This window comes from Lutra lutra, chromosome 12, assembly GCF_902655055.1.
Source record: "Lutra lutra chromosome 12, mLutLut1.2, whole genome shotgun sequence".
NCBI lineage: Eukaryota > Metazoa > Chordata > Mammalia > Carnivora > Mustelidae > Lutra > Lutra lutra.
Genome location: NC_062289.1, coordinates 49,870,842 through 49,883,336, shown reverse-complemented (window position 1 = coordinate 49,883,336; position 12,495 = coordinate 49,870,842). Strand labels below are relative to the sequence as shown.

The 12,495-nt window shown below is 36.8% G+C and overlaps 1 protein-coding gene across 1 annotated transcript in view; it reads left to right on the top strand.

Moving 5' to 3' along the window:
• Positions 1–12,495, top strand: part of MIB1 (MIB E3 ubiquitin protein ligase 1) — a 139,338-nt gene that overhangs the window by 33,390 nt on the left and 93,453 nt on the right. The window contains exons 4-6 of the mRNA XM_047696601.1: positions 832–936; positions 4,107–4,173; positions 5,680–5,884. Of these exons, the coding sequence (XP_047552557.1) occupies positions 832–936; positions 4,107–4,173; positions 5,680–5,884 (377 nt within the window). The remainder of the gene's footprint in view (positions 1–831; positions 937–4,106; positions 4,174–5,679; positions 5,885–12,495) is intronic.

The window sequence follows — 12,495 nt, the reverse complement described above, 5'->3', positions numbered from 1 at the left end:
TTTGTTTTGTATTGTTTTAATGTCAGAAGAGCTTATGAATCATCTGTTGTGTGTGGGGCCTAGAGATTGTTTCTGGGTTTCCATTGTAGGCATGGTGTTTTAGCTTGGGTTTCTTGCCTTTTGGGGCAGCTGAGGGATATAGTGCTGGAGGAGCGATGTCAGCTCATCTTCCTTAAATATTGGCATCAAGCATTGTGCCTCAGCTTTTAGCTCACCAGAGAGCAGATTTCTCTTAAATCATTCTGGATATCTGGTCAAAGATCTTCAATTTTGTAATGAATAATGGGTTTAAAATAATACACTATTCTTGGGGCACCTGGGTGGCTCAGTGGGTTGGGCCTCTCTGCCTTCGGCCCAGGTCATGATCTTAGGGTCCTGGGATTGAGCCCCACATCCAGCTCTCTGCTCAGTGAGGAGCCTGCCCCCGCCCCCGCCTCCTTCTCTGCCTACTTGTGATCTCTCTCTCTGCAAATAAATAAATAAAATCTTTTTAAAAAAAAAACACTATTCTTAAAGGGAACACTTTAAGAATCAAAATTTAAAATTTTGTATTGAGTTATGTATATTATGGTAATCTATTACTATAATCACTAAGCCTCCCAATTAAAAATTTCTATAATGATTTTAGAAATTATCTTATAATTCTGGAATTATATCTCTAGTTATAATTGAGTTATATTGTTAGAAGTGACATATATTTGACAAGTGTTTTTCATGATCCTGTTACATAAGATGATAGCTGAAATGATATGTAACATTTTAAATGTAATTAAAAGAACTAACTTATCCTCTCTCCTTTAAAAAAAATTGTTTGCCTGATAATTCTCTTAGGTAACAGAAATCCAGGACTGGAGTGCATCAAGCCCACATAGTGCAGCATATGTTCTCTGGGATAATGGTGCTAAGAACCTTTACAGAGTCGGCTTTGAGGGCATGGTGAGTAGTAAGAATCACAAAAGATAAAAATATTGGATAGATGAAAGAAGGGAAATAAAAGTAGCCCTTATTGTAGTCCTTTTTTTTTCCTTTTGTCATATTCTTTTTTGTCAGAATATAGCCATCTGAATCATGACTTTGCAGTAGGAAGAAAATCTGTAAAGTGAGGTTATAATAAACTTTACATTTTTAGTACATTTGCTTATGCTGTTTGATAGTAAATATGATTTTGTCCTCAGTTAATATTTGGGTAGCTTACCATATATTGACTGTGTAGAGCTGATCCCTTATAAATCTGAGTTAGGGGATTATTTACTAAAATATATCAAAAAGATTTAGAATCATCTATAAGGCTGCTCCTCAGGATGGACATGGACTATGGTATTATAATGAGGTTTTTATAGGATATTCGTATTCTAGCTCTGGTAGCTAATAAAAGTATAAATTATAGTAAGTGTTAACAGTTGTTTTTAAGGAGATTTTTTCCCCCTCTATTTTTATTTTTATTTTTTTTAATTTTTAAATTTTTTATAAACATATAATATATTTTTATCCCCAGGGGTACAGGTCTGTGAATCGCCAGGTTTACACACTTCACAGCACTCATCATAGCACATACCCTCCCCAATGTCCATAACCCCACCCCCCTCTCCCAACCCCCCTCCCCCCAGCAACCCTCACCCCCTCTATTTTTAAAGAGTAGTATTGATAGTTGAAAATGATCTTGGGAATGCAAGCTGGTGTGGCCACTCTGGAAAACAGTATAGAGGTTCCTCAAAAAGTTGAAAATAAATACCTTAGGACCCAGCAATCACACTACTGGGTACTTACACCAAAGATACAAATGTGGTGATCTGAAGGGGCCTGTGCACCCTAATGTTTATAGCAGCAATGTCCACAATAGCTAAACTACGGAAAGAGTTGAGATGTCCACTGGCAGATGAATGGATAAAGAAGATGTGTGTGTGTATGTGTGTATATATATGTATATATACACAATGGAATATTACTGAGCCATCAAAAAATGAAATCTTGCCATTTGCAACAACATGGATGGAGCCAGAGGGTATTATGCTGAGTGAAATAAGTTAGTCAGAGAAAGACAATTACCGTATGATCTCACTGATAAGCAGAATTTAAGAAACAAGGCAGAGGATCATAGGGAAAGTGAAGATAGAATAAAACAAGGTGAGATCAGAGAAGGAGACAAAAACCGTAAGAGACTCTTAATCTTAGAAAACAGACTGAGGGTTGCTGGATGAGGTGGCTGGGTGATAGACTTTGGGGAGGGTTATGTGTTGGGGCGAGCACTAGGTATTGTGTAAGACCGGTAAATCACAGACCTGTACTCCTAAAACAATACATTATGTGTTAATTAAAAAAAACAAAATCGGTGGGGAAAAAAAAGAGAATGATTGACCTAAAAACACTTCGAATTACATGCTTAGGAGAATAATGGTGGTTTATTCAGTGGATTGCTCTATATTTCTGCATTTCATGGATCACTGTTCAAATGTTGACCTCAGCTATTTAATTTATGGAGTACGACTAAATATTAATGCCAAAGTATTAATACCTTTTATATCTTTTCCGTCTCGAATACATTCCTCCTTCAGAGAATTCTTTAACTTTTGTTTTGTCCCAATTGTTTTATGCCCCTTGGTAGGAGGGGAAAAATATCCCACTGTCCCTTTGCTTTTTAATTTATTCCATTTATATGGGATAATGGTTATCCCATGTCCATAACCCATATCCATAAATTCCATTTATGTGGAATAAATATATTTATATGGGATAAATTAAAAAGCCAACAACGTGAATCTAAAAAAATACCTGATTTGCCAATTTTAATACTTGTACATAGCATTAGTTTTCAGTTTTTCATTAGTATTTTTATGCCTCCTCCTGTTTTTAAATTGTTAATTTTTGGGGATTCTGATTATTGCTTCAGATGAAGCCTTAGAAGTTATATGTGCAGAGGTACTTAATGAGTAGTGTGTGTGTGTGTATATATATATATATATATATATATATATATATATATATATAGTGGTGTATATATATATATTGTGTGTGTGTGTGCATGTATAGGTTGATCATTTTTGATGGCTGAGTAGTATTCTGCTGTATGGTTATGCCATTATTTAATAGTTTCTCTTAATGATATCTGGGTTTTTTTGTTTTTTTTTTTAATTGTTGCAAACATTTCAGTAAGCATCCTTGTGCTCATTTGTGCTTGTTTTTTTTTAGCATAGATTCCTAAAAGTGGAATTATTGGATTAAAGTATCACATTAAAACAATTTGATCCCTGTGTCTCTTTGGCTAGGACTGAACGAAATGTGATGCTCTATTGGCAAAGGAGGCTATAAAAAAGGGAGTTGAGTTGTGTGTATGCGTGTATGTGTGTCCCCCCCCCCCTCTCTATAAGGGAGCTCCTTTCCTTAATACAGTAAGTATATACTGACCCCTTATACTATTAGGCACTTTAAAGTAAATCTAAATGTTTATAGTAACTCTCAAGGTTGCTCTTCTAAGTTCATATTTTCTGACAACTGCCTCCCTGTTGAGATACTTAAAAAATAATTTGTTTTCTTATAAAAACTAAGTGGGAAGGAACTTGAGTTGCCCAAGTTAGGAAGGAAGGACTAAAGTTTACATAAACAGAAAAATTAAGTGGCTGAGGAACCAAAGACTGGATTGCGTCCTATCCTTTTCTATTTTCTGTCTGTTTAGTTTTGGATAATTTTCTTTATTAATGAGTTAATACCTGCCTTGTGTATGTCATAAAATTGATTGAACAGAGCAAATGAGTTGTGCTGTTTTATTTTGTAAAAGTATCTTTAAAATGGAAGTGTTATGTACATTTTAAATACCAGGTATTTGTTGAGGTCTTATATGTGTTTTTGTAAGTATTTTAATGGTAAAGATCTAGGCATCTTAATTTTTAACTTTCAAGGAAAGCTAAAGGTAAATAAAGTATGACCTATCTGAGGATCAGTCTTTTAATTTTTGATAGGTGCTTTTGAAAGCAGTGTTTAGTATGACTGTTAACCTAGAGCTACTAACTTTTGTGGAGGGTATGTTCTGAATGAACATTTTTGCCTATTTTAGGTACTGAGCTATACTTGAAGTTTTCAAGCGTGATTTTTCTGGTTTCTTTTCTTCTTAGTCTGATCTCAAGTGTGTCCAGGATGCCAAGGGAGGTTCTTTCTACAGAGATCACTGCCCTGTGCTAGGTGAGTCAGCAGACTAGTGAAAATTACTAAATAGTGTGTCAGAATTCATGAAATCAGAAAATGTTTAAATTAGGCTCTAAAAAAAGTTATTTAAGGAGATACGTTTTGGGTTTTATTTTGGTTTTTGAAGTATGCGTTTTTAAAATTTATTCAGACTCTGAAGAAGTTGTCATATCTTGAGAATTGATATACCACTTATATGTCATAATCTTTTTGAAACCTTTGTCTTTTGGTTATAAACATGTTGAAAAATTTTGTGTTAGACTTTCAGTATGTCTTAAATATTAATAATAGAATCTGACAATTTAATGTTTATAAATTCCTTAGAATTTTTGTAAAATTGCTTTCTAAATACAAAAATGAAAAAATAAGGTTATGTAATTAACAAATTTTCATGTGTCATTAAATAAGAAAAAGATAAAACAATATTATTTTCATATTACGGATTCTTTATTGCTGGTAAATATTTACCACATTCTTCTAATTAAGGCTTTAGTATCCTAATGCTTGCCTATGTTCCTCTGTTTAAATAGCTTTATTTGCCTTTTGGCTAAAAAGTACTGTTTTCTTACAGCATATCCTGATTTTTTTTTTTTTAAAGGAGAATGTAGAAGAAATATATATATATATGTTTTTTTTTTTTTAAGATTTTATTTATTTGACAGAGATCACAAGTAGGCAGAGAGGCAGGCAGAGAGAGAGAGAGGAGGAATCAGGCTCCCTGCAGAGCAGAGAGCCTGATGTGGGGCTCGATCCCAGGACACTGGGATCATGACCTGAGCTGAAGGCAGAGGCTTTAACCCCCTGAGCCACCCAGGCGCTCCAGAAATATTTATATTTTTGACAAGATCATCCCTTTTTCTTGCTTTCAAAAACTTCCTTGTTTTGTGTCTTGCCTTCACAGGAAAAGTATAGAATCAGCATACATATTTTGGGTCCCTTGTCATAGTATTTTCTGATCATGAATCCTGACCAGAACTAGTTTTGAAAATAATCTAAGGAATGGACTTTTAAATATTTAAAAATGTTCCTTAGGAAAAAAATCACAGGGGTCATTTAGTAAAAAATAGTACTAAGTAGTTCAGAGAAGAAAATAATTTCAAGGTTCTCTTTCATATTCTCTAGCTAATTATTGTGGCTGTAGTTAGTTACCGAACCTCAATAACGTAATTTTAGTTTGGTTATTGCATGGATAGTCAACAAGTCATCCAGGCAGAAAAGTGAATGTTTTCAAAACCCTGAACTTTGATATAGGTTTGCATAGTCTAAGAGATTCTGCTCTTGTTCAATTGTTATAAATCATCACATTGAGTTTGTGAGTCTGATTGTTTTCTTTCTTATTGATGGTAACTCCAGAATCTGATGTTTATTGAGTATACTCTCAAAACATTTTAAGATTAGATTAAGATGAAAATATCTAGAGCTTGTTTTTATTTAAAAATAATGCAGTTGCATGATATTGTTGTGGTTTTCCTTTTCTTCTCTCAACTCCCTCTGTAATTACAGGTGAGCAAAATGGCAATAGGAATCCTGGTGGATTGCAGATCGGTGACTTGGTAAATATAGATCTTGACCTAGAAATTGTACAGTCTTTGCAGCACGGTCATGGAGGATGGACTGATGGCATGTTTGAGACTTTAACTACAACTGGAACTGTTTGTGGCATTGATGAAGATCATGACATTGTAGTACAGTATCCAAGTGGCAATAGGTTGGTAATATTTCTTAATTTTTAGTAATGGTAAATAAAGTTAGTATGTAGAGGAAAGAGCCTTAGAGAAAGCAAGTAATGTGCTATAATCAAAGACTCCTTAAAGCTAGCTGTTAGATAGTAGATAAAAATCCAGAATATGTTGATAAAGTGGAGGAGAACAAATGATAAGTGTATGTGTGGTATGTATGTGAATTTATATGAATATATTTATGATACAATGTTCTATCTACTTTTTTTTTTCCCTGCTGGAGCAGAATACGTTGTATCAGTATGAGGTAAAATATAGTTAAAAAGTTCTTTGTTCACGATGGACTGTATCAGTCTGAATGAGAAGAATAAAATTAGAACTCTGACCCGTATCTCCGGAGAGTCATCTCTTGGTAGCATAGCTTTTTCTTGCCACAGACATGTGCATGTATCAATCAATCCTTATTAGTAACATCGAATTGCATGCATTTCTTCACTCTGTACCTTTGCACATACAATTTCTTCTATGTGGAATACTTTTTTCTCCTTCTTTGTCTGGATTAACTTCTCTGCATCCCATAAATACTGTGTTTTTGTGTTTTGGGAACCTTCTCTCGTATTCCACTCTCCCTGGTATATGCATTCCTCTCCTGTTACATATGAAAATGGTTATTTTGCCTCTAGGTTGCAAGTTTCTTGGAGGCTTTTATTTATTTGCTCTTAAGGGCTAAAATATATTCAATTGGGGTGCCTGGGTGGCTCAGTGGGTTAAAGCCTCTGCCTTCGACTCAGGTCATGATCCCAGGGTCCTGGGATCGAGCCCTACATCGGGCTCTCTGCTCAGCCAGGAGCCTGCTCCCCTTCCTCTCTCCCTCTGCCTGTCTCACTGCCTACTTGTGATCTTGGTCTGTCAAATAAATAAAATCTTTAGAAAAAAATAACATAATATTCTGTTCTTTAAAAAATAAAATATATTCAATTTACCAATATGGTTGTATTTTAAAGAAAAAGTGGTAGTTAAACTGAATAATTGTCAAAGCTTTATTACTGACATATACATAAAGAAACTAACTTGTTGAGTTCTGTAGGGGAGGAATTATATATAGATAATGAAACAATTAACATGAAATTGCTTACCAGAGTGTAGAATTAGCTCTAATTGTGTTCAAATCTTAAGGATACATGTGATAATACCAAGAGATGAAGAAAAACCTTTGACAGAATTCCACTCTCTTTCATGATAAAAACTACATAAAGCAGTAACAGAAGGGCACTTCTTCAGCCTGGTAAAGGGCATCTGTGAAAACCGACGCTAATATCATAATTGGTGGAGATTGAATGCTTTTCCCGTAAAAACAGGAACAGAATAAAAATGTCTGCCCTCCCCACTCTTATTCAGCATTGTTCTAGAGGGTCTAGCCAGGACAGTTAGGCAAGAAAAATAAATAAAAGGAGGAAGTAAGAGAGGAGAAGGAGTTAAACCATTTTTATTCACAGGTGACATGACCTTGTATATAGAAAAACATAAGGAATTCACAAAAATCTATTAGAACTAATAAGTGAGTTCTGCAAAGTTGCAGGGTACAAGATCAATGTAGAAAAGTCAGTTGCATTTTTGTAGATTGGCAATGAGCAATTTGAAAATGAAATTAAGAAAACAGTTTCTTTTATAGTAGCATCATAAAGAATAAAATACTTAAGAATTAGTTTAGCCCAATAAGTGCAAGACTTGGGGAGCCTGGCTGGCTCAGTTGGCAGAGCATGTGACTCTTGATCTTGGGGTCATGAGTTCGAGGCCCTATTGGATATAGAGATTTTTTTTTTTCTTTAAGATTTTATTTGAGAGAGAGAGAATGAGCTGGGTGAGGGGGAGAGGGAGGAGCAGGAAGCAAGGAAGCCTGATGTGGGGCTCAATCCTAAGACTCTGGGATCATAACCTGAGCTTAAGGCAGATGCTTAACCAACTAAGCCACTCAGGTGCCCCTGTAAAGATTACTTTAAAAAAATAAGTCCAAGTCTTGTACACTGAAAACTACAAAACATTGTTGAAGGAAATTGAGGAAGATCTAAGTAAATGGAAAGACATCTTATGCTTATGGATCGGGAGATCTGATACTGTGCAGATGGTGTATTAGTTTCCTTGGGTTGCCATAACAAATTGCCACAGACTCAGTGGCTTAAACAACAGCACTTTATTCTTTCACAATTATGGAAGGCTACATACTGTTGGTGGGATTGGTTCCTTGTGGAGATTCTAAGGGAGAATCTGTTCTATTCTTCTCCTAACTTCTGGTGGTTGTTGGCAGTCCATGGTGGGTTCCTTGGCTTGCAGATGCATCACTCATTTCTCTCTCTCTGTCTTCACATGACCTTCTCCTCGGTGACTCTATGTGTCCCTGTGTCTTCATGGGCCCTCTTTTTTTCCCCCCCGCCGGGTACAGATTTTATTTTCAAATGCATTCAAATCAGTCTGATTGGTCAAACTCAGCTAGTTGTAGAAAATCATTTGAGATGGAGAGCCACATAAACAATTCCCCAACTCCACTGTTTTATTTTGGTCAGTATTTGTAGCTTTGCCATCTATAAGGAAAGAACCCTGAGAAGACATAGAAGGAAGTTAATTGAACTCATGGGAATTCTAAAATCTTTTACATAAAAATGACCAAAGCTAACTTCATATGACCTTCTTATAAGGACACCACTCATTGGACTTAGGGCCCATCCTAATCCAGTATGACTTCCTTTTATTGATTACATCTGCAAAGACCCTGTTTCTAAGTGTGGTCATATTCAGAGGTACTGGGGATTAGGATTTCAACATTTCTTTTTGGAGGACATAATTCAGCATATATCATGGCAGTTTTCCCCAAACTAATCGAATTTAATGCAATCCATATTAAAACCCCAGTGCCTTTTCTTTTTTTAAAGATTTTATTTATTTATTTGACAGAGATCATAAGTAGGCAGAGAAGCAGGCAGAGAGAAGGAAGCAGGCTCCCTGCTGAGCAGAGAGCCTGATGCGGGGCTCAATCCCAGGACCCTGGGATCATGACCTGAGCCGAAGGCAGAGGCTTTAACCCACTGAGCCACCCAGGTGCCCCCCTAGTGCCTTTTTTTATAGAAATTGGCAGCCTAATTCTATAGTTCATATGGAAATTGAAGTGACCCAGATTAGCCAAAATAATTTTAAAAAGAAAAACAAAATTGGAGGACTCACACTTCCTAATTTCAAAATTTATGATAAAGCTACAGTATCAAGACAGTATATTACTGACATAAAATGGACATGTAGATTGATGGGACAAGGGTTGAGAGTTTGAGAATAAGCCTTTGCATTTAAGGTCATTGGATTTTTGACAAGGGTCCAGCACAGTTCGGTGGGGGCAAGAACAGTTTTTTCAATAGATGATGCTGATAACAGATACAGGCCTACCTTGCGGATATTGTAGTGTCAGTTTCAGACCATTGTAATAGGTGAGTCAAGTGAAGTTTTGGTTTCTTAGTATGTATAAAAGTTATGTTTACACAATACTATAGTTTATTAAATATGCAGTTATACCTTAAATACTTTATTGCTAAAACATTATAATCTAAGCTCTCTGTGAGTTTTCATCTTTTGGTGCCCATATCAATGTTGATGGCTGCTGCGTGATCAGGGTGGTGGTTGCTGAAGCTTGGGGTGGCTGTGGCAATTTCTTTTTTCTTTCCTTTTTTTTTAAATTTTAAAGATTATTTGTTTATTTCTTTATTTGTCAGAGAGAGAGAGAGGGAATGCACAAGCAGGGGGAATGGCAGGGAGGGAGAAGCAGGCTCCTCAGTGAGTAAGGAGCCTGATGAGGGACTCGATCCCATGACCCTGGTATCATGACCTGAGCCAAAGGCAGATGTTTAACGGACTGAGCCACCCAGGCATCCCTTTGGCAGTTTCTTAAGACAGCAATGACCTTTGCTACATTGAATGACTCTTCCTTTCATGGATGGTTTTCTCTGTGGTATGCAGTGCTATTTGATAGCATTTTACCCACAGTATAACTTTCACAACTCTAGTTAGTCTTTTCAAAACCTGCCTCAGCTCTGTCAACCAAATTTATGTAATTTCTAAATCCTTTGTTGTCATTTCAACAATCTCCACAGCATCTTCACCAGTAGATTCCTTCTCAAGAAGCTACTTTCTGTGCTGATCTATAAGAAACAACTCCTCATCTGTTAAAGTTTGATCATGAGCTTGCAGCAATGCAGTTAAATCCTCAGGCGGCACTCCTAATTCTAGTTCTCTTGTTGTTTCCAGCACATTTCCACTGACTTCCTCCACTTAAGTCTGGAACCCCTCAGAGTCACCCATGAGGGTTCGAATCAACTTTTCTCCAAACTCCTGTTACTGTTGATACTTTGCCCTCTTGCCATGAATCGTGAATGTTCTTAATGCCATCTAGAATGGCAGATCCTTTCCCAAAGGTCTTCAGTTTACTTTGCTGAATTCCATTGGAAGAATCACCATCTATGAGAGAGAAAGCCTTACAAAAATGTATTTTTATTTTTACGTTATTTATTTATTTATTTTAAAAGATTTTGTTTATTTATTTGACAGAGAGAGAGAGAGAGAGAGCACAGGCAGGGGGAGAGGCAGAGGGAGAAGCAGACTCCCCGCTGAGCAGGGAGCCTGATACAGGGCTTGATCCCAGGACTCCGGGACCATGACCTTAACCAAAGGCAGTCACTTAACCGACTGACCTACCCAGGTGCCCTTATTTATTTATTTTTAAAGATTTATTTATTTTGGGGAGAGAGCATTGAGGGGAGGGGACAGAGGGACAGAGGGAGAGAAGGAATCCAAATAGACCTCTGCAGGTGGGGCACCTGACTTGCGGTTTGATTGCACCACCCTGACATCAGAACCTGAGCCAAAATCTAGAGTTGGACATTTAACCAGCTGAGCTACCCAGATGCTCTCAAAATGTATTTGTAAATTATAAGATTTGAAAGTCAGAATTATTCCTTGATCCGTGTGGTGTTGTATTAGGAGACATGAAAACAGCGGTCGTCTCATTGTGCTTTCCATCATAGCTCTTGGGTAACCATATGCATTGTCAATGCTATACTATTTCTAAAGGAATTTTTTTTCCTGAGCCGTATGTTTCATCAGTGAGCTTGAAATATTTAGTAAATCACGTTATAAAGAGATGTGCTGTCATCCAGGCCTTGCTGTTCCCTTTATAGAGCACAGGCTGAGTGATTTAGCATAATTCTTCAGAGCCCTAGGATTGTCAGAATGGTCAAGGCTTCAACTTAGAGTCACCAGCTGCAGTAGCCCCTAACAAGACAGTCAGCCTGTTCCTAAAGGCTTTGAAGCTGGGCACTGACTGCTCCTCTCTAGCTGTGAAAAGTCTGAATAGCATCTTCTTCCAAGAGAAGGCTGTTTGTCTAGACTGAAGCACTGTCGTTCAGTGTAGCCGCCTTCATTAATGATCTTACCAAGATCTTCTGGGTCACTTGGGGCAGCATCTCCATCAGCACTTGCTGCTTCACCTTGCACTGTGACGTCATGGAGGCGGCTTCTTGCCTTAAACCTCATGAACTAACTTCTGCCAGCTTCAGACTTCTTTTTGGTAACTTCCTGATCTCTCTCAGCCTTCCCAGAACTGAAGAGAGTCAGGGCTTTGCTTTGGATTAGGCTTTGGCTTAAGGGAATGTTGTGGTTGGTTTATCTTCTATCCAGATCACTCAGACTTTCTCCATCTCAGGAATAAGACTTTTTCACTTATCATTCATGTTTTCACTGGGGTAACACTTTGAATTTCCTTCAAGGCCTTTTACTTTGCATTTACAATTTTGGCTAACTTGTTAAAGGGGCCTAGTTTTCAGCCTATCTAGGCTTTTGACATGCCTTCCTCACTAAGGTGAATAATTTCTAGCTTTTGATTTAAAGTGAAAGATTTGTGACTTTTCCTTTCCCTTGAACACTTAGAGGCCATTGTAAGGTAATTCATTGGCCTAATTTTAATAATGTTGTGTCTCAGGGATTGGGAGGCTGGAGGAGAGGGAGAAAGATGGTAAAACTGGTAAACTTCTGGTCTTTGCAGCAATCCAGACACACGCATTTATAGACTAAGTTCTCTGTCTTACATGAGTATGGCTCCCTAAATCAATTGCAATAGTAACATCAAAGATCATTGATCCAGCAAAAAAACAAGAAAAAAACAAAAAAACAAAAAGATCACTGATCACAGATCATCATAACAAATATAATGTTTGAAAACTGTGAGAATTACCAAAATGTGATAGAGGTAGGAAGTGAGCGAATGCTGTTGGAAAAGTGGCATCAATAGCCTGGCTCATCACAAGGTTGCCATAAACTGTTAATTTATAAAAACACTGTCTATGCAGTGCAATACAATGATGTATACTCATACAAACATCTAATTATTGTGTTCTATGCCTTAAACTAATCGAATGTTATATGTCAGTCATACCTCAAATAAATAAATAAAGCTGCAATGAAAAGAAAATGGTGCTGAGTCAGCTAGTTATCAATGTGCAAAGAATAAGATTGTACCCCAACTATATTACCATGTAGAAATATGAAATAAAAAATCAGTCATAGACCTAAGTGTAAGAGCTAAAACTATAGAACAGAAGCTCTT